General features: G+C 52.5%; 8 protein-coding genes across 8 annotated transcripts; 4 read left to right on the top strand and 4 right to left on the bottom strand.

Moving 5' to 3' along the window:
• Window positions 1-636: 636 nt before the first annotated feature.
• Window positions 637-1,708, top strand: EsH8_VII_000264 (uncharacterized protein; the record flags this gene model as incomplete). Its single annotated transcript, XM_083270397.1, has 3 exons — window positions 637-907; window positions 963-1,344; window positions 1,411-1,708. 3 exons carry the CDS (start codon window positions 637-639, stop codon window positions 1,706-1,708), a joined length of 951 nt encoding a protein of 316 aa, XP_083127954.1.
• Window positions 1,709-1,849: 141 nt separating this feature from the next.
• On the bottom strand, window positions 1,850-2,494 carry EsH8_VII_000263 (uncharacterized protein; the record flags this gene model as incomplete). The annotated part of the gene is made up of 2 exons (XM_083270396.1): window positions 1,850-2,265; window positions 2,326-2,494. 2 exons carry the CDS (start codon window positions 2,492-2,494, stop codon window positions 1,850-1,852), a joined length of 585 nt encoding a protein of 194 aa, XP_083127953.1.
• A 607-nt stretch (window positions 2,495-3,101) lies between these two features.
• EsH8_VII_000262 (uncharacterized protein) lies at window positions 3,102-4,674 on the bottom strand (the record flags this gene model as incomplete). The annotated part of the gene is made up of 5 exons (XM_083270395.1): window positions 3,102-3,304; window positions 3,389-3,478; window positions 3,562-4,085; window positions 4,142-4,463; window positions 4,515-4,674. The coding sequence occupies 5 exons, from the start codon at window positions 4,672-4,674 to the stop codon at window positions 3,102-3,104; spliced, it is 1,299 nt and encodes a 432-aa protein (XP_083127952.1).
• A 1,899-nt stretch (window positions 4,675-6,573) lies between these two features.
• Window positions 6,574-7,098, top strand: EsH8_VII_000261 (LysM peptidoglycan-binding domain-containing protein; the record flags this gene model as incomplete). Its single annotated transcript, XM_083270394.1, has 1 exon — window positions 6,574-7,098. The coding sequence occupies one exon, from the start codon at window positions 6,574-6,576 to the stop codon at window positions 7,096-7,098; it is 525 nt and encodes a 174-aa protein (XP_083127951.1).
• A 2,180-nt stretch (window positions 7,099-9,278) lies between these two features.
• Window positions 9,279-9,599, top strand: EsH8_VII_000260 (uncharacterized protein; the record flags this gene model as incomplete). The annotated part of the gene is made up of 1 exon (XM_083270393.1): window positions 9,279-9,599. One exon carries the CDS (start codon window positions 9,279-9,281, stop codon window positions 9,597-9,599), a length of 321 nt encoding a protein of 106 aa, XP_083127950.1.
• A 2,263-nt stretch (window positions 9,600-11,862) lies between these two features.
• EsH8_VII_000259 (uncharacterized protein) lies at window positions 11,863-12,791 on the top strand (the record flags this gene model as incomplete). The annotated part of the gene is made up of 2 exons (XM_083270392.1): window positions 11,863-12,640; window positions 12,694-12,791. The coding sequence occupies 2 exons, from the start codon at window positions 11,863-11,865 to the stop codon at window positions 12,789-12,791; spliced, it is 876 nt and encodes a 291-aa protein (XP_083127949.1).
• A 464-nt stretch (window positions 12,792-13,255) lies between these two features.
• On the bottom strand, window positions 13,256-15,135 carry EsH8_VII_000258 (flavin-containing monooxygenase; the record flags this gene model as incomplete). Its single annotated transcript, XM_083270391.1, has 3 exons — window positions 13,256-14,819; window positions 14,897-15,062; window positions 15,126-15,135. The coding sequence occupies 3 exons, from the start codon at window positions 15,133-15,135 to the stop codon at window positions 13,256-13,258; spliced, it is 1,740 nt and encodes a 579-aa protein (XP_083127948.1).
• A 1,436-nt stretch (window positions 15,136-16,571) lies between these two features.
• Window positions 16,572-18,024, bottom strand: EsH8_VII_000257 (acyl--CoA ligase; the record flags this gene model as incomplete). Its single annotated transcript, XM_083270390.1, has 3 exons — window positions 16,572-16,824; window positions 16,878-16,981; window positions 17,038-18,024. The coding sequence occupies 3 exons, from the start codon at window positions 18,022-18,024 to the stop codon at window positions 16,572-16,574; spliced, it is 1,344 nt and encodes a 447-aa protein (XP_083127947.1).
• Window positions 18,025-20,680: the final 2,656 nt, after the last annotated feature.

Below are 20,680 nucleotides of genomic sequence, written 5' to 3'. Positions count from 1 at the left end.
TGCTGACCCTCTTCTGGACGTTCTAGCCTCGTCTAAAGCTATGCGCACCGCAGCTTGGATGGCAACGAAGCTCTACCAAGGTTCTAAGAAAAGCTGAAGCACGAGAGCTCTGACCAAACACGAGCTCTCGTCAACAGTCCGAACCGGGGGGCCGGAGAGAAACATCGGCGGCCAACGGCCCATTGCCACACCATAGTATACCCAATCCAATCATCCCTTGCCGCTCCGGCGCTAGATGTTGGTGCCACGGATGCGTGCTTGCAGTGAAAATTGTGCCCGGGATGCTGATCTTGCAATTGGCATGACGGGGGCAGGATGATGAGGAGCAACTGGTGCGGGGAAGCTCATCCTGGCGGCGAAGAGCCACGATATAAAGAGAAGAGGTCACGATGTGCCAAACCTCTGAGAACCGCTTCGTCTTTATTCACCGAAACCATACGCATTCTCTGGTGTTCAATTGACTTTGGGCCAATATTCTCTGGCGCTATACTTTGTCTGTTCTTTGTCTTTGCGACCAAACAACCTTCGTCACTATACAGCTGAAGCCTGTTTGCTCTGAGACGTGCTCCTCTACCGGCTCCCTCCCGTACATCACCCTCGTTCTCTCGAGTTCAGATCCTCATTGAAGCCGGAAAAATGTCACGATACCTCGCCCGCCTGAGGCCCTTGCGCCTGGGCGCTCAGATTAACACGGCGCATCAAGCTAGGCTTGCAGTGCAACCTTTCGCGTCACAGTTTAGAAGCTTCCGCACGACTCCTCAACCCTTTGGACCGGCTGGCACCTCGCCAACGCTCACTCGGGGCCTTCCAGAGTTTAGCCTCAAAGACAAAGTCATTGTCGTCTCCGGCGGCGCAAGAGGCCTTGGCCTCACACAAGCAGAGGCTCTCTTAGAAGCCGGCGCAATAGGTATGATTGACCTCAGCATGACCGTTGCCGTTTCCCTGACTTACCGCGCCCACAGTCCACGCCATCGACCGCCTCCCAACACCCGACCCCGAATTTGAAAAGGTCGCCCTCCGAGCCAGCAGCGACCTCGCGACCTCGCTTACATACCACCAAGTCGACGTACGCGATGTCGACACCCTCAACAGCATTGTAGAGGGCATCGCGGCCAAGCATGGCCGCCTGGACGGGCTCATCGCCGCCGCAGGAATTCAGCAGGAGACGCCCGCGCTTGAGTATAAGGCTGCCGATGTCGACAAGATGATGGGTGTCAACGTTACCGGTGTTTTCATGACGGCCCAGGCCGTCGCGCGTCAAATGGTGAAGCTTAAGAACGGCGGGAGCATCGTGCTGATTGGCAGTATGAGCGGTACGGTCGCCAACAGGGGTTTGATTTGCCCGTAAGTAACTGTTCCGTGCATTCCTTAACTTCGAGCATTATAGAAGCTGACGGGCCTGGTGCGTAGTGCATACAATGCCTCCAAGGCGGCGGTCTTGCAGCTCGGGCGGAACCTGGCAGCGGAATGGGGCGAGCACAACATCCGAGTCAACACCATCTCACCCGGCTACATCGTTACCGCCATGGTCGAGGCGCTCTTTGAGACGTACCCGGAGCGGAAGGTTGAATGGCCGAAGCACAACATGTTGGGGAGATTGAGCTACCCCAATGAGTACCGCGGGGCTGCCGTGTTCCTGCTGAGCGATGCTAGCAGCTTCATGACGGGAAGCGACTTGCGCATGGATGGTGGACATTGCGCGTGGTGAAGAGTGAAAAAGACGGGTCATGTCTTGATTAGTCGTAATACAACCAGACCATTGGGGTGGTCTGGTAGCTTCGCTATGGAGAGCAATATACATATAATACAATCCTACATCTTTCAATGGATGCTTGCACGTCAGGGTCTCCTAGGCGGGCGATGTGATCCCTGGCCGTCCTAGCCTGTCCACCACCCCCTTCTTCAGATGAAGTCTCCCCTCAATCTCAGCCGACGAGAGCCCATTGTCGCGCATTATATGTATTTGAATGATGGTCTTGAGATCCAGAAACTGTCTCCCCTGACTGCTACTCCTGCCAAGGCTGTCAAATTCCGCATCAGCCTGCTGCTGGAATTGGCGCCTCGCTTCCAAGGTGCCCAACGTCACGTTTCGCGACGCCGAGGGGTACAAGGGGCCGGGGTTCTGAATAAAATCGGCGTGGGCGCTAGGACCGGCCGTGGACGTGGAGGAGAAAGTGGGATTCGGTTGGACGATACCCATCTGGCGCAGGCGGGAGGAGAATTCAGCAGTGACGGTCTCGGGGTCGACAGAGTCAGCAGTAATGCCTAGAGACAACAAATGGTTAGCAAGAAGCGCATTGAAGAACGTGGAGAGACGAGACTAACTCTCTGTTTTGGCCGTTGCGACCTTTGCCTGCGGCCGGGTTTGCGCTGGTTGTGACGGAGAGGGAGCGGGAGCCGCTCTGCCGGCGGAGGTCGGTGGGACAGCGCCGGGTGCGCGGGTCGGGAACTTGCGCGCTGCGCCTTGTGCGGCTTTTGAAGAGGACGATCCCATTGTGTAGATTGTGGTCAACTTATCGTTGGCGCGAGTGTGGTGATGGCACGGCGGAATTGGGACTGGGTTCTGAAAGGAAGCTGGAGATCTTTTGCAGCGGGCGGCTCTTATCGATAAGTCGATTCGCAGTGGCCATCGCAGCATGACGCACCCATGATTGCTGGACCTTTTTTAGCTTAGTACGTACCTAGGCCGAGGTCAGAGGAATACACTATACGTTAATTGGCTGGGTTAGCCTGAACCTCACCTTGGATTCTCGGTGTGGGCAAGGTTTCGTCTCTTATTGCTCTCTCTCCCACTCCGCACTCCCCCGACATTCCTATGATTTTCTTTCCTACTCTTTCCTTGCTCATTCTTTTCTCTACAGATGTTACTAAAATGCAGTTGATCTGCGGTCTTTTCTACTCCAATTGACCTGCGTAAGCTCATGGAAGTTATTCAATGGTCGGTCTGACGTCAAATCTTGAATTTACGGCTGAATATATACAACGAAGAAGAGACTATCTACGGTTTTGATATGTCGCCAATACTGTCGACAGATCTCAAGCACCAACAACCCCAGTTGGTTTTTTATATCTTGCTTCTCGAAGAGCATAAAGTATGACGGTTAGCCAATCGCGTTGACGTGATTGGTGACCAAGCAGGTCCACTCGTCCGTGCCGTAGTAGATGGTGTTACCGTCGTTGTGCGTCTGGCCGGTGCTGATGGTGTCGCCCAACTGCCAGAAAGCATCAGCAGCCATACCGGGGGTAGCCACAGACGTCAACTGCCAGGGCCTCTCCAGCTCGCAATGCTGGGTAGGTGTGCCGTCTGGATATCGCCCTTTTGTCAGCATTGTACTCTCTTCAGGTGATGTTTCTCAGGTGAGGTTGAAGAGGTAAGACGAAGACTCACATTCTTCAAAAAAGCAAGGCTTGTTTGCAGCAACACACGCTTTGGCATGATCAGTCACCCATTTGTTTCCAGCATCATAACCAACCCCCCCTATTCTCTTGTTAGCAACTCATCGCCTTTCTCTGGATGGTAGCAGTGGAAAGCCTCATCCCCGCAGAAGTGAGCAGACTTACATGAGTTGGGGTAGAAGTGGAAAGTGCCAAAGTCCAAGGTAGTGATGTTCAGCAAGCCTACCCAGTCGGTCCCCTCTGAGTAGCCGTACGGGTAAGTCGTGTCGCCAGGCAGACCCATTCCTTCGTCGCCAAGGGTGACCATGTGGTTGGGATCGAGAGACTTCACATACTCCGAGGTCGACTTAGCCCAGTTGTAAATGACAGAGGTACTGCAGCCCTGGCAGCGGGGCTCATTGGCAAGCTCCCATGCGAAGATGGCGGAGGAGCTCTTGTAGCGGTTGACCACGGTTTCAATGTACTTTCTGTACTGCGTCTGAGCCGCCGTATTGGTATACCAGCCGTTGTGGTCGCCACCAAAGGCGTTTGTGTATGCCTTGATTCCGCCGTAATCGTCCCAGTTGTTCACGAAGTTGATGACGAGTTTAATGCCGTTCTTCTCGGCCGATGCAACTACGGTGTCGATGCGTCCCAGGCCGTTGGCGCCGGTGTTGATGGTCGAGCCCGAGGATGTCAAGTGCTGGAACCTGGAAACTAATCAGACTCGGATCGCCGGACTCGAGATACATGGAAAAACACAAACCAGTTATCGTATTGCGGGACAGTGTTCACATCGCTGAAGCCCCAGATGCGGAGGATCTTGAGGCCCGAGGTCTTGAGGTGGCCCAGAACGAGGTCCACATCAGCAGCGTTGGTGAGGAAGCTGCACCAGTAGCAGTTGGTGCCAGCGTAGTACTTGGTGACGCCGTCAATGGTGAACTTGGTACCGCTGGCCTTTGGAACACCGGTGCTTGGGGGAGCAGGGGCCGTCGAGGTTCGGCTGGAGGACACTTGGGCGGAGGATGACGTCGCGGGCCGGGTGGAGGTTGTGAGGGTGCTTGGCGGCGAGGATGTCACGGCGGTGCCTGAGATGATGAGCTGTAATTCTTGGAGCAAAACTTGGATAGAAAACATACCAGGGACGCACTGCGAGTACCATGGGTTTTGGTACTGGCAGACACCGGACGCGCAGGTAGTCGGCCCAGTCCAACCCTGACCACCACATTGTCCAAACAAAGGCGACTGCGCAGAGGCAGCGGCCGCAAAAGCAATCACACCAGCAACGATTGATTTCATTGTGAGGTCTGCGCTGTTTTTCTGTGGGAACCACTTCTACAGCTCCTGGGCCTAATACGGTGGGATGATGGCCATTTTGTATCCCAACTCTCACGTCGGCTCCCGAAACTGCCATGATTGGGAACAGCCTCACCGGATCGTCGTCCTCCTTGCCCCTCGAAAGCCTCTAACCATGTGACTTTGATATTCCATCAATGGCGTCTCGAGACTCGTGCTTCCCCAAGTCATGGCTGACGGCTGGACCCTTGAATCGACTGACTGGGTGCTCCGCAATGGGGGAGCTTCCGAGAAGACCGGGGACGATGTGGAGGAGGGCCGCAGGAACGGCAGACGCAACCTCCAACTCTGGAGGGGCGGATGGGCCGACAGGCCGGCACAGCCAGGTCCCAGCGTCGTATTGCATGTACAGAGCCGGAATCTTGCTGTTCGCGACGCGTTTGCCGAGAACCAAACACCCATGATCTACGGTTGCGATTACTGCCGATCCACCACTCTACCGTTGTCTCGTCGTGCAAGTAGTCGAGCAGACGATGTCTCTTTATTTACCGCATGAATCAAGTCAATCGCAACAGGTTAAGAACAGCGAAAAAGAGGTCAGCGGCGGGTAGTCATAGTTAGGTTCATATCAAAAAGCGGTTGCCTTTCTTGGTGTAAGTTCCGCCTTGACGTATTGGCAACGGCGGACCATGGTGCCCCGAATCCCGCTTTCGAACATGGCCGCCATTAACCCCGCTAACGGACATCAACCACATTAAGCTTTTTTCTAGTCCTCCCAAACTTAACTGCCCAGTTGTGAGAACCGGAGGCGCCGACATCAAGAACAAAAACCTGTTTCCTGCTCTTCTTACCTGTCTGCTTCTCTTCTCTAAAGTATTGGGTTCGGTGGACGAGAAAGAACATAGAGAGACCGGCAAACGAAGAAGAAGGCTGGAGGGCGGATGACAGGACTAGACATTTGATTTGGAGTAATAGCAAGATTGCATAGCATGATCATTTCTTGCTGAAGTTGCCACGTTTTACAACCATGCGTTGCCAGACTCAACCGTTGTCAGGCCATGGAGTTACGTGTCCAATGCTCTATCCGAAACAAGAGGCCATGTGCTGCATCTAGCATGTTCGTGTTGAAGCAACTTGAATAGAAAGTTGAAGCCTGTCCGAGTCCCGATATTGCGGCCTCTTTTAGCAGCTATTCAAGTCTGACAGTCACCGCATACCCTGATCCCAGTTTGGCCAAGGTTAAGTGAGGGATGCCGAGAATCAACTGCTGCGCAGGCGATGAACTCGTCGCTTTAATACAGCGCAAACTTACCAATAAGCAAAAATTAATAGTGTGAGGGAGCCATGTATAAATAATCCCAACACCATCGAGGATACCTAGAGAGAAACGAGAGGAGGGTCACCAGGACACGATGCTTGTGGACACAAAGAATACGACGGAGCCGGTGCAAGTCAAAGTTCCTACAACGGTACACTTTAAAGAGGGGTTTCGTTCGTTTTGATAAAATTGTTGAAACGCATACCTGGGCAAGTTTCGGGATATCTACATCTAGCCTTCTCATCAAAAGTGAGCGCTCCCCCCAATGGTGATACTGTGGTGGTTGGCACAGCAACTGGTCCCATGATGTAGTGCGGGGCAGCTCGTTGGCGCTACAGGCTGAAGCTTGTATGACATAAGCGGGAGATGACGTGGTGGTGGATGCTCAGCCTCAGAAGCCTCAGCCCCTGGCCATATGCGGTCGCCGTCTCTACGACAAGCTCTCTCGTGCCGACTTAACGCTGAAGTGAAGATACCATTGACACGTTTGGGGACCACTTTTGAAATCATATTCATCAACCATTACAGTTTCAATTGACAGCAGACTTCAGGTCTTGGACAACGAATCCATCCACACACCCACAATGTCCCGCTTCTCCCAACTCGACACGGACGAGGAACGGCTGCCCGATGGCATGCAACGGGTAGGCTACGACGCCGACACGCAGGTCTACACATATCAGGACGCGGACGGAAGCTACTGGGAGGGCGCGCCGGGACACCAATACGGGCAGTTGAGGTGCGTTTCCGGGGGCTCCGGGCCCGCGGAAGCCGAGCCATTCATCCCGGGATCCGGAGCAGGACGACGGCAGCTATGGGGGAAGAAGTCGTGGAGGCAAGATATGAAGCCACTTCTCAACTTCTTCATCATCATCGGGCTGTTCCTGCTCGTTCTCACGTGGTGGCTGTACCGGACCCCGACGGACTCGGAGGTGATGCCGCAGTGCGGGCAACAGGCGGCGCTGTACAAGATCTCCAAAGGCGATACATGCTGGGCGATTGCCGAGGGGCATAAGATGAGCGTGGAGGACTTGGTCAAAGCCAACGAGGGACTCAAATGTGACAAGCTGCAGATTGGGCGCTCGATCTGTGTGCCTACCGTTGGATAGGCGATGCAAAGCTGGCGAGGATGTGCATACTCAAAGCATGCAAATCAGCAGGCCATTATTTCTATCGTCGTTCGGTTCGGATTGGATTGAAGGAGCTCAACACTGGATCCCAGGCTGGTCTTTTGGGGGTAATGGGTTTGGCTTGAAGACTGGCAGCCCAAGGCGCCGGCAATACCAACTGCTTTCAAATGCGAGGCAACATGCCCACAATGCACTTGCGATGATGTTGCGGGATGAATGAAACGAGATGAGCGAGAGACCGTCCGTCGACCGTATACAATCATGTTAAAGGAACGAGGTTGGTGATCAATGATGTTGTAAGGAATTGTGAGGCATGGCAAAACATGTCACAGCACATCATCACATGCAAGAGATGCGGGTTGGCAGATTTGGCAGATTGCGTTATCGTCCCCGTCCCCGTGCAAGCCAAGCATTTGTGGGCATCGTGAGAGAGGTTCCGCCTGGTGCCTGGCGGGGGGACGGGGGAAGAGCGTGCCGCTTGACCCCATTCGGTACGAGGGCTGGGCGACGATCCGAGGGCGGGGACGGGGACGACGGACGACTCTGATTGTATTGGACAGTGTAGGCGGATGTACATTTGCGGAGGTACCTATGCATAGCGGGGTCCACAGCCGGAAACCTTGCGTCAAGTACCTTCCCCAGACTCGTAATCATGCACGGTAAGTTAGTGTACATGGCGCTGACAGTGTGTGCCATTGTATGCGAAGGTCCCCCATCCTCTCCTGTGCCCTCCCCTCTCCCCCTCACCCTCATCCTCCCCGCATCCCTTGTTTTGATGGTTGGGCGTCTCTTCTTCACTCGGTCGCGTGCGTGCCGGCTACAGTCGACATTGCACCTCGACGTTTCGACAGCAAGCCGGTCTGGCAACGAAATTATACCAGCTATCTTCTCTCTTGGAATACGACTGCATTGATCTGGTAGTTATCTTATCCTCCTCTCAGCTGTGAGTTGACGGTTGGGGGCGACGGCCAGCCAGAGTGGACCTCCCGCTGATGTGCGGTGCGGGCGCGGGTATCGTTCCCACTGGGGGGCGCGCTGGGGTGGTCCTGTGTGCTTTGGAGGTTTAGCGCTGTTTTCCCCAGAATTACAGCGTCTGGGGAAGTGGGTTCAGACGGATCCCCCGTCGCCAATCGCCCCACTGCTCCTTCTCCCTCCTCCCCAATTCGCCCACTCTCAGGCAACGTGCACAGTTCCCCTCCCTCAGCGAGCGTTGTCCCTGCTCACCGCATCACACCGAATGGCTCGTTTGATGCAAACACTGCACCGCGTTCAGCGCATCACTCAATTTCCCTCAGAGTTGCCGACTAGTGAACATGGCATAACCTTGGTGGTTCGCGTGGGGTCAATAGCTTCATGCCATCTTTGCACGACACACACGCAATGGCGGTGCCGTGCCCAGCTCTGGGAAATCGCGGCACCGTTGACACAGTTGGGGTCCCCCTACCCCTTTGTTTATTGCTCGCTTCTCTCTCTCTCTCTCTCCCTCCCTCTCTCGCTTTGGCCTCGACTCGACTCGGCTCGGGATTCGTCTCGTCTGCTCCCCAATGTGGCATGTTTCTCAGAGCCACCGCTGTCAACAGGAGCACCCTACTTGACTGCTTTCTAGGTATGCCCAACACCAGCCCATGCTTGCGTCATTCATCTGCCCACCCTCGCCGTCGTAGGGTTGCACCAGGCGCCTGGCAATGGTCCTCTGCTTCTCCAGATTGCTTTTGACCGGGTGTACCGTGTCCGAGTTTTGTGTGTGTGTGCGTTTGTGCGCCAACCCCCGACAACTTGACTGGTCCCATCCCCCTCGCCTCCCGTCCCCTTCCAGTAAAGTCACCTCGCCTGGCTTTGGTCTGCGACGGATGGCTGGCCACCCGCGTGATGATCTGTCTTACCCCGCACGCTCAAGACGGACGGATCAAATGTCGAGGCAGTGCCCCTGAACGAGAGATCCCTTTAAGAAGAGGCGTCTTCCTCCCTCGTCCGTAGTTGTATACCTGTTGTGCTCGTTCGTTCTTGTCCATCCATCGAATCATTATCCGTCTCCTATTCATCCATCTAAACCAAACATCAAATCCATCCATTCACCCACCCGCCAGAATCATCAGCTCCAACCACACGCACTTATACATAAACACGCACATTTGAGCTACTCCCAAGACATTCATACAATGGCCCCCCGTATCTCCGCCGCCAGGTCCACCGAGACTCTCTGCTACGGTGTCGCCACCGTCGGCGCCTTCCTCCCCATCTACCTCATGCTTCCCGGCGCCGAGCAGCGTCTCGCCAGTCAGACCACGAAGTGGGCGCCTCGCTGGGAGCGCAACCTCTCATACTTCACCCCGACCGCCGAGAGAGGCATCAAGCGTGTAGAGCCCCCTGTCTCGCGCATGGTCAAGCGCATCGACGACCGGCTACCCCTCGAGAGGATGGCCAAGGGCATCGACAAGCGTATCAAGAACGGCATCGACCGCTTCAACAACACCAAGTGAATTAGTATCAGAGAATAAGGGCGTAGATTTTCCACACAGTCATGTACACATGTGTGCAGGATAGGATCGAGCAGAGAGGAGGATGACGATGATGATACCACATCTGGCTCTAGAGATGTAGATGATGCATTAGATATCTCATAGAAGACACAGTAAACCCCACAAACAAACAAATAATAAACATCCAAAGCAGTTAAACGTTCCACTCGTTCTAGTTGTTTTCTTGTTCGCGTGCCGCGTATCCCGACGGATTGACTCGTCGGTGGCAGCGGGTACTGCAGGGCGTTTGTGCCGTCGTAATGAGTCGCGGTTCAGCCATTGATTGCGGGAATGCGTACATGCATTTCGCTGTTACCTCAATCTGCAGATAATCAGGCCATGATGAACGACTTGGGCTGGGAATGTCTCACTTACCCGAGCGGGGTTTTCTGCGGTCGCTTTGCAGCGATTCCCCAATTCTTTTTCTCTTCGCCGCCAACAATGCTCACCATTAGTCGGCACAACCTGCAATTTGAGAGTGAAGACCGCAAGAAACCCCACGAACATGCGAGGCCCTGCAGCCTTTAATCATCATGACTTGTGATTAGCCGCTGGAACGTATTGCTATCGGCCTATTTGTGGCCTCATCGTCGGGTCGTCGACCCCAACGTTGCATCCAGGCCCTTCGGCACTGCAACCATGTCTCGACAATTGAGATCTCGAAAAGGCCCTGCGACATTGACTTGACACGACCTCGTTCCATCTTCTTTCCCATCTGTTCCCGGGTTTTCACCCATGTAACTGGCCAATATAACACCTGCGCCTGCATCTCTGCTTGGCCATTAAGTCCCAAGATTCACAATGACATATTGTATTGTTGTGGTAAGCTGACAGAAGAAGCAACAGCCCTCAGCGTCACGCAACAGCGTGGTCGAAAATTTCTACTCACAAACGCTGTTGCTGCATTGAACAAAACACTGGACCAGATCACACCTGCTTGAGCAGATCCCGGTCCCGCCACCCATTTTAAATTGTACTCCATACTTGGCTCTCAGCCCAATGATGGCGATCGATTGAAAAGCAATTGAACGATAAACATGGGTATTCGGGCTGTTTCCCTGAGCGGTATACGAATATAGAGAGATACTTGTTCTCTGCTGGGCAAGCATTCTTGCAGCTCGCATTGGCCCACATCCACTCTTCAGGCACGCCACAGTTGCCGTGTTGCTGTCGGTACACACACACTCGGGTTGTCGTAAGTCCTCCGAGACCAGCTGGGTTGTTCATTCTCCCATCTCTTCTCTGAGGTGCCTGTTTCTGACTGCAACACGATGGCCCGCTGAGGCAGCTCGCCCGGTCCAAGCTTCGAGCACCACACAGGCACTCCTTCAATCTGAACTACGTCAAGTTACATCTCGTCAACATGAACAATGGCGACATACCTCATTTCTTTACGGTCTTTCGGAATTATTTTCCTTTCTTTGAACGAGAACTCGACAGATTTCTGCCATCCCACTTAGGCTTCCTAGTCAGGCGGCGGGGTTGTTATTGAGCTGTGCCTGCCTGGCGCACCCGGCTCGCTTCCGAAGTAAACCAGATTGGGCAGCACCATTATCCAAACTCATTTCTCACAGAAGCTTTAGTTTTGATCTCTCAGCCTTGTATGGCGTGGCAATCCTTCAAGATGACGATAACCGAGGCCTCTGTTTGATACAATCAAGTGGTACCTAGTCTGCAAATGCAAATATCCAGCAGCCAGTGGAACTAGCCGTGCCACTCGCCACCTACCTATATTTTTGCGTATTCAAGGTATTGTGAAGCCTCACCTTGTTCAGGTGACATTCTGAATTGTGATGGTCCTCGAGAGCTCGAAGCTCTGAACTTTGACGGCCATGAAAGAAGAGCAGTGTCAACAAGCGAAATGCTCTGTTTAAAGCGACCAGCTGACGCCAGATGGAACGAGGGGCAATGGGGCTGCCAACGGCTGATCGTTGCCTACCAACCGACCCCTGGAGCCCACTTGGCAATTTCCAGCGCATGAACCATCACGACGCGAACGCGTTGTCGGCCGAGAGAAAGTCGCATTCTACGGCCAAATGCCCATCTATTGACGGCGCAAAGAGACCGACATCCCTGCCAACGCTTTCACAAAGGGAGGTATGACTCTACACTTGCTACGGCGCAAAATATATTCTGCCACAAGCTTCATCAACGATTCCGGCGGCTATTGAAGCGTTGTCTCATACTCTCCGATTCTTTCAGTGGCAGCTTTCCTCGTTCAACCATGGCTTCAATGGCTCTTCCTCGAGCTCTCACGAGCACTAGCTGGCGCACTGTTGCCACCAAGTCGGCCGTGACCGCCAATCGCGCGGGGTTCTTCGCCCAGCGATGTTATGCTACTCGCGCCACAAAGACTGCGACCACTGCGGCCACTGTACCCAAAGCTACTACAGCAACGAAGAAAACGACGACCACGACGAAGAAGAGCGTGAGTACCGCTTCCGCTGCGAGCAAGAAGGCTGCCACCACGACGGCCGCTGCGTCCAAGACGAACTCTACCAAGCCCAGCTCGGCGGCCCCAAAGACTACCGCTGCCACCACCTCGAGCACAACTGCCAAAGCTACAAAAACTGCGAAAAAGACGGCGACGACGACGACTGGCTCCGCTGCTGCAACAAAAGCTGCTACGTCCACCCCGGTACCGAAGTCTGCCGCAACTGCAGCTGCACCGAAGAAAACATCTGCAGTAAAGACTGCTGCCACTTCGGCCCCGAAGACACCGACTACTGCCTCTCGGCCCGCGCCGACTGGAAGCCCTGCGACAGCTGCCGCTACTAGTGCACCGAACCCCATTCCGACCCCGGCACCAACAGCGGCCCCTACCAGGCCCGTAGCCCCTGCGACCCCTCAACCCCGCGTGCCTGAGCCCGAGGTCCGTCCGAGGCTGAACCCGGCCAGCAAGGAATACCGGAAGGCGTACGGTACGGCGGCGAGAAAGTGGACTGCGACTATGGTTGCTATGCCCATCCTACTTGTCACGTCCTATTACCTCTTTGATAGACGTGAGTCCTTTCAATACTTAACTAGCCATTTTTCGTTACTAACACCGTCGAAGTGGCTCTAGGAAACAAGCCAAAGGCAATGCCTGATTTTGAGGGCGACAAGAAGAACACAGAAGCAGCAGAGGGAGAGGCGCAAGCCAAGGCGGTATAGAGCCCGAATCTAATGTAATGATCTTGATGAATACCCAATCCCCATTTCACCTCCTCGTCATGACCTATATTCCCAGCCCATCAAGTTGCTGTTATGCTTTTGATGGTCCGCTGTGTTCCGAATGCCCGCCGTCTGTCTCCTTTGGCTTACGGTTTATAGCACCAAGTGGCTGCGGCTGCCTGAATTCATATGACCGCCCTATTTCTATACACCCATTACCTCAAACTCTCAGGTCACTTGGTTCTCTTTCCAATCTCTACCCTCGCCCAAGACCCGAGCATACTATCATACTATGGGCTTATTACCAGGCTCGTATAAGCGCTAATCTGACACCTGGACCGAGGAAGGGGAGGACGCAGACGCTGCCAACGAGTATGCATAAATTTCTCTCGGCATCGACTGTCATACATATTGCTTATACCCTTGCAGTAAAGACAAATACAAATCAAGCATTGGTAGCTCCATCATAACCTAGCCATTTCTTTACCATGCTTGTTTCTGTGGACCTCATCATGCTTGCCGCTGAAGATTGTGGTCTCCCTGTCCCTGATGGCGCCACTCTTGGTCAGTAGTTTTCGTTTCCCGGCTGTCGTTAAGGGTGGGTCATCATCGTGATCCCGTATGTAGTACGCCAAGTCTGCTTCTCTATCGAGCTCCGTCTGTGAGTACCCATTGCCCAACCAATTGAACCGGTTACCAGCGTATTTGACCTCAAGATCGTCCCAGCGGACCTCCTTGATTGCCTCGATGTAGTGCAGCGTCGATCCCGGCCACAATGCCACGACCGGCCCGTCGGTGCGGGGCTTGTACCACGACCGGCACGGGTCTGCCCATACGGTCTTGGTCATGAACTGCTCCTTGTGCTCGACGAAGTCGCGGACAGCATCCCCTTTGGGCGCGAACTGGGTAATGTTGTTGGTCTGATAGCGGTCGATGACCTTTAGAATCCAGTCAGCCTGGGCCTCTATGGCGGACAATACAGGGCCGTTGCCGATAGGACAGTTGGGTCCGAGCATGACGAAGTAGTTGGGAAAGTCGGCCGCAGCCATGCCGAAGTAGGACTCAGGGTTTGCGGCCCATTTGTCCTGGAGGTTTTCGCCAGAGGGTGCTACGACGGGAAATCGAGGTTTGAAGGAAGTGTCGAAGCCAGTTGCGCAGATCAAAATGTCGACGGGATACTCTTTACTATTATCGCAAATACATCCCCGTTCCGTGGCTTCTTTAATCTCGCCATAGACGACTTCTACGTTGGGCTTGGTAAGGGATTCGAGGTAGTTGACGCCGGGTGTGAGGCGACGGCAGCCCACGCTCCAATCGGGGATGAGCTTCGACTCAAGGTAAGGGTTGTTAAGTTTCTCCTTCATCTGCTGAAGGAAATATGCATGCGTGTCTTCGTTGATCTTGTGATTCTTGATGAAGATTCCAAATTGGCTGTTAAGGCCGGACTCGTTGTTCTTGCGGTACTCGAGCAGAGCGCCGGGTTTCTCGGCGAACTCTCTCTTCTCCTCAGGGCTGAACTCATGTTGCTCGAGCCCCTGAACGGGTGATACCCACGTCGGTCCGCGGATAAAGGCGGTAACCTTTTCACATTTTTCGCGGATCGCAGGCAGGACTTGAATGCCCGAGCTTCCATTACCTACCAAACCGACGTGTTTGCCTTCAAGGGAGACGTTGTCATCCCAGTCCGCTGTATGGAGGAGCGTTCCCTTGTACCTTGAAAGCCCAGGAATAGCAGGCCATTTCCAGTGGTTGAGAATACCCGAGGCGTTGACAAGGACATCACAGCGGTCAACTATTATGTCTCCGGTAGTTATTTCTTTGATATGAACGTCGTAACCTCCGTCCTGGTGGTTCCAGTATGCACCTATGACTTGGTGCTGAAGCTTGATGTACTGATACAACGAGTGTCTCCTGGCGAAGCTTTTAAAGTATTCAAGAATTTCTGAAGCTGGCGGATAGACTGCTGACCAGTCCAGCTTTGGCTCAAAACTCCAAGTGTAGTTGTGCGATGGTACATCGCACGCACAGCTGGTGGGATTGACGTGTTAGCATTCCGTGTTATGCAGTAGCCAGCCTAACAAGGAAATCGAGCAGGGCTTTCATACCCTGGGTATCTGTTTTCAAACCAAGTTCCTGCTACGGAGGGGTTCTTCTCGTAGCACTGGAGCGAATAGTTTCTGAAATGCTTCTGAAACTTGTATGCCATTAACAGGCCAGAGGCGCCCGCACCGATGCAAATGATTCGAATATGGCGTTCGCTGTGGATTGGCGCTGACAACCGTTCTGTGGCAATTCCATCTCTAATGCATGTCTCCCCTGTCATTTCAAATTTACCCTCGGTCATGCTTTGTGGTTTGTAGCACGCTGGACATAATAGACAGAGCTCGGACGAAGAGAAGGATATAAAGGCGTAGAGCGGTCCAAAACACGCAAAGGCGACGCAGAGAGATTTATATAACATACTTTGAAGTCTATAAGCAACCTGAAGTTACCCGTGCTTTCTATGTGCCGGTTAGGTTGAAATAGTTCGGCGTCGTACATTCCATTATCTTTAGTATTAATTGCACACGTCACGCCTCAGTGGTATCTCGTAATCCCACCATTCCTTCTCAACAAGATCGACAAGAGAGCATAGGCAGCGCGCTGAAATCAAAGTTTACGTGGACTTTCAGAGCTCGTGGGTAGATCACCTTAGCGGGGCGTTCTAACCGGTCCGGAGGGCGGCCGGGTGCATGTCATACCACGGGTATGTACAAGACATCGATGAAAACTGGCATGCCCATAGGTGGTGTCAATCACGGCGTTGCCATTAACTCTAGATGTTCTTGAGTCATGATTACTCGCAAAGGCTGGAGGGCGCTTGTCATGGTGTGAACTCTGGTGTCCTGACTCGGAGGAAACATTACTTCCAACAAAACCAAGTCATGTTTTGAGACACGGCACATACTAGAACCAGGGTTCCTTCAGTACGTATGATGACTTGGAGGCAAATCGTTTCTTGAGCTGGCTGTTTCTAACCTTTCGTTTTGGATATTCTGCATCCATGCATCCCTGCATCCCTGCATGCATGCCACCAGCTTTAATGATATAAGTTGAAGGCAACGTAGCATGCCGGAGATGCATTGACCAGATGGTTCGTCAGCGATTGGTCATGGATTAGATTGGTATTGGCATCGGTGACGGGAAGAGCCCCAGCTGTCCGTTGTATAGTGCTCAATGGAGAAGGGAGGGCTGGGTTATGGATCATGGCCCTGGTGCAGCTGGTTCAGTTTCATCAGTCCGAGGTGGATGATGAAGTCGATAAGGAGGGGCAAATACGGCTATGCGGGGCATGGGACAATGGAGTAGGTAAAATGACGAAGAGAAGCCGGGAAACTTCACCCGGAAAAGCTCGGGTCAGAATGAGGGACATTGGAGACACACTGCGTCATCGAAGATCGTTGGCTTCATTCGAATGAGGTTCTTAACGGCGTTGCATCTTGTTGTTGTATTGTGTTAAGGGTGATGCCACGTACATAACGAGCAGTTTCTATTGAGCAAGGTGTCAGTTCTCTAAGGTCTTCGTCGGAGCATAGACAGGCCGGTCCCTTGCCTGCATTACAATGCAGCTCGCCCCCGCAAATCACCGATTCCCACCACTCACTGGGAATAAAGACCGTGAATATCATTAGGTATGATTTGCTATTCATTTATGTTCATATCTTTCGTGTGTTTCCCGAGAATGCCGTTTATATGGCATGTTTTCATGATTGGTCTATCTTTACACCACTTAGATAACATTTACAGCCTTGGCCTGAGACTGCTCGTCTCCGCCAAGACAGAAGCGTCCCTCTTAGACCATTCTCGCATCACCTTTCTCTGGATCTTGCCACTGGCCAGCTTTGGCACCTCGTCGACAAACACCACACCACCTGCAAGCGACTTATGCTTGGCGACCCGGGCCTTGATCCATTCCTGTATGTCTTCAGGCTTGACCTTTCCTCTCGAGACATCTTGGATTGCAACATAAGCTCTGGGCCATTCATTTCCGTCACTTATTCAGGTCAGTTTCCATGCTTCACGTTCTGAAACCTTTGAATAACTTACATAGTTATTCCTACTACGGCAGCATCCGCAATATGCTCGTTTTCCAGGAGGACGGCCTCCAGCTCTGCGGGGGCAACTTGCAAGGCATTAACTTTGATGAGCTCCTATAAATATGTCAAAAGGTTGCTCGTAATTACATCTTACATGGTAAGATGTTTACCTTTTTCCGATCCACAATCCAGAAGTAGCCATTCTCGTTGCAAACGGCAATATCTCCGGTTTTGAGCCACCCGTCCTTATCCAGTGCTTCTTTAGTGGCGGCATCGTTTTTCCAGTATCCGAGGCAGATGTTAGGCCCTCGAATACACAGCTCTCCAGATTTGCCAAAGTCAACTTCCTTGCCATCGTCATCAATAAGCTTACAATCGCAGTTCGGAAGTAGCCTTCCAACGCTGCCATTATTGTCTTTGATGCCTCCGGGTACCATGATAGCTCCACAGGTCACCTCTGTCATCCCCCATCCTTGGTTTATCTGTACTGAAAACCTTCTTTGACATTCGTTTTGGAGTTCTCGTGACAAGGGCGCGGCTCCACAGAGCATCTCCCTAACGCTCGACAAGTCGAAACGGGAAGTCTCTGGACGTTTTGAAAGCATAACTAGAATCGGCGGTGCAACTTGCAAGTTGGTGATCTTGTATCTGTTGATTGAAGCGAGGAAGTCCTCGTATCGGAACTCCTTCATGATGTATACAGGAATTTGTAATTTGATGGCCATGAGGATGGTATAGAGCTGGCCATAAGCATGGTAAAGTGGTAGGAAGCCGATCCATCTCTCTTGTGGCCGAGACTCAAAGGCGTAAGGTCTGTCTGCATATCTCATGAAGATTGTCTGCTCAACGTTGGAGATGAGGTTGTAATGCGACACACATACTCCCTTAGGAATACCGGTTGTTCCGGAACTGTAGTTGATCGTTGCGATGGTTTTGGTCGACTCTTCCGCACTCTGTTCTGGCCATTGGTACGTGTCTGCATGAGTCTTTGTGCCAACCATTTGCCTCCAGTCCGGTATTCCATGCTGTGTTTCGGTCTCGACGTCGGAAAACTGGAAAATCCGGTTCTCGGGAATCTTGGCTTTGCCAGCTGCCTTCAGCACCTGTTCGAGGTTGTTTGGATGCGCAATGACGACCTTGGCTGCAGTATTGATCATTTGGTGAACGAGCTCTTCTTCGCATCAGCTTTCGCATCTCATCAACATGAGAGATTAAACAACAAACCTACCAGGAACCGTATAGGTCGGATTGGCACCACTGAAAATGCAACCAACGGAAACAATGCCAAGATAAGCGGCAGGCACAAAAATGTGGTTTGGTGTGCATATCATGACAACATCACCACGTTGAAGGCCCAGCTTTTGGAGACCATACCCAAGCCTCTTTACCCACTGTAACATCTGTCTCGGTGAAAGATTGATATTTTCATCTTTACTGTCAATCCACAAAGGCTCATCAGAGGGCGTCGAGTCTCGAGGAAACATATACGAAAGCACATTCGTCTTTGGTATATCCAGCGACGGATACGGCGAAGTAAATACCATTTTGGCTCTCAGTACTTCATGCCCATGTAAATCGGTGTTGCTTTTCGTATTTTGAGCGAGAGTGGAAGCAAACTATGGCAGGAGGCTGGTTGTGATGATCCTGATATCTGCAAGAATTGGGAGAACATCAGTCATGGTCAGTGGAATTAACTAACCATTGCCGTGCCGAGCTAGGATTAACATTAGCATGGAGTTTTGCTACCTTGGCCGTGTCTTCCCTCGGGATCGTCTCGGTAGCAGGCATTATGCGGGGTAGAGGGTTGGGGAAGTAGGGGGTCAAACCGTAAACTAAACCAGCTTTCCCAGGTTCATCCTAGACGAATTTGACCGATAACAGCCGGGGAAAGCATCTAGCGAGCCTAAAGCCCTCGCCTTTCCTATGTACCATGCATTCATTTTACTTTAGTACAAAGTTCAGTGAGATATCGTTCGGATCCGATGTCCCGAATAGTTAATTACAGTTAGGCCAGGTAACTATCTCGGCCTCAGCTATGCCAGAGCTCAATGGCTTTGGACCTATGTTCTTCCTCTAAGCTAAGAAAGCCCTCTTGGCCAGATATTCTCGCGCATTGCTCTCATACAGTGTCATGGTCAGCAAGTTAGATGAGGTCATCGACTCGATCATTCAGAACCTGAACTTAGTAAGTCAAGTTCACCATGACAGTCTTCGGCTCTGTAAACATCCTCAGTGCATTGATCGCGTTCTCTCGGCCTTGACCACTTTCTTTGCTGCCACCGAACGGCGCGGTTAGAAAGCAAAGACTGACACAGTTGATGCCCACCATTCCGCTTTCAATCTCCGACGCAACTCTCAGGCAGCGGTTTATATCCTGACTGAATATGCCAGCCATCAGACCAAAGTCAGTGTCGTTTGCTTTTTTGATTATTTCTTCCTCTGAATCAAATTTTTTGGGCACGGAGACCGGCCCAAATATTTCTTGCCGACATATCTCAGCCTCTTGGGGCACGCCTTCGAATACAGTAGGCTGAACATAATACCCTTACACTGAGTGTTAGAAGATCATCAACTCGCCCAGATGGCGAGTTCATCATGTCGGGTATTCTAACCTTGTTGCCCACTCGGCCCCCTCCAACCAATAGCGTACCCTGACCTTGCTGGCCACACTCAATGAAGCCTCTCACTCTCTCAAACTGGGCTTTATCGACCAAAGGACCAGTGATGGTCCCCTCGGCATCAGGGTCGCCAGCACCCTTGATCTTTTCCTCCATCGCCTTCTTGTAGCCAGCGACAAACCCTTCGTATATGGGACTCTCTACATACACTCTGCTGGCAGCAAAGCACACCTGACCTGTATTTGCCGTGATAGCGTTGGCACACCAAGTGATCGCGTTCTGAAGGTTGCAGTCCTTGAAGACGATCGCTGGAGATTGACCACCAAGTTCGAGCGTCACCCGCTTGAGATTGCTCTTCGCGGCCATCTCCTGAATCTTTCTCCCGGTATTCGGTCGTAGAGCCTGTAAAGCTGACCTTGCGAATCTTCATATGACTGGCCAAGAGAGCCCCTGTGTTCCCGTCCCCCGACACAATCTAAAATACGCCAGGAGGAAATCCAGCTTGTTTTATAAGGTGCCAAGCGCTATTGCGGCGAATGGCGTCTTCTCTTATGGCTTCAGAATGAGGCAGTTGCCTGTCGCAAGCGCAGGTCCTGCCTGTGGTTCGTGTCAGCTGGGGTCCAGGTGATTCTGGGGCTTGGGCTTCATTCTTTCATGCCAATGTTTCTAACCGGGTTATTCCAAGGAATTATTCCACAACAAACGCCCAATGGATCATTGCGTACAATTTCCAGGAATCCTGGACTCAAAAGTCAGCGTGTTTACGGTGGACAGCATGAAATAATGCTTGGCTCTGAGCGAGGCTCTAGGGCGGCTGGTAGATTGGCGAAGAACCTACCGTCTTCCTGAGGATATGTTTCGCCGGTGAACTTGTCGGTCCAACCCCAAAGTACCTAAAGCTCTCGCAGGCTAGATTCATCTCAAAAGACCCAAATGATCCTCATGGAGCGCCGAGGGTGACCCGCGTCAGCTCTGCTAACGTCTTGCCATGCTGTTCGATCAAGTCGGCGAACTTAAACATGATGTCCCGACGGACATTCGGGTGTGTTTTTTTCCACCTGGGAAAGGCAGCCTCTGCTGCTGCCACTGCAGCATCAACGTCGTCTTGTCCGCCCAACGCGACATCGTTGGCCACAGGAGACACGTCTTTTGGGTTGAAAAGATACAGCTTCTTGCTGTTGTTTGAGTTGATATA

Source organism: Colletotrichum jinshuiense, chromosome 7, assembly GCF_051148585.1.
Source record: "Colletotrichum jinshuiense chromosome 7, complete sequence".
Lineage (NCBI taxonomy): Eukaryota > Fungi > Ascomycota > Sordariomycetes > Glomerellales > Glomerellaceae > Colletotrichum > Colletotrichum jinshuiense.
The sequence above is the reverse complement of the archived record's forward strand: the minus strand, read 5'-3'. Positions and strand labels throughout refer to the sequence as shown.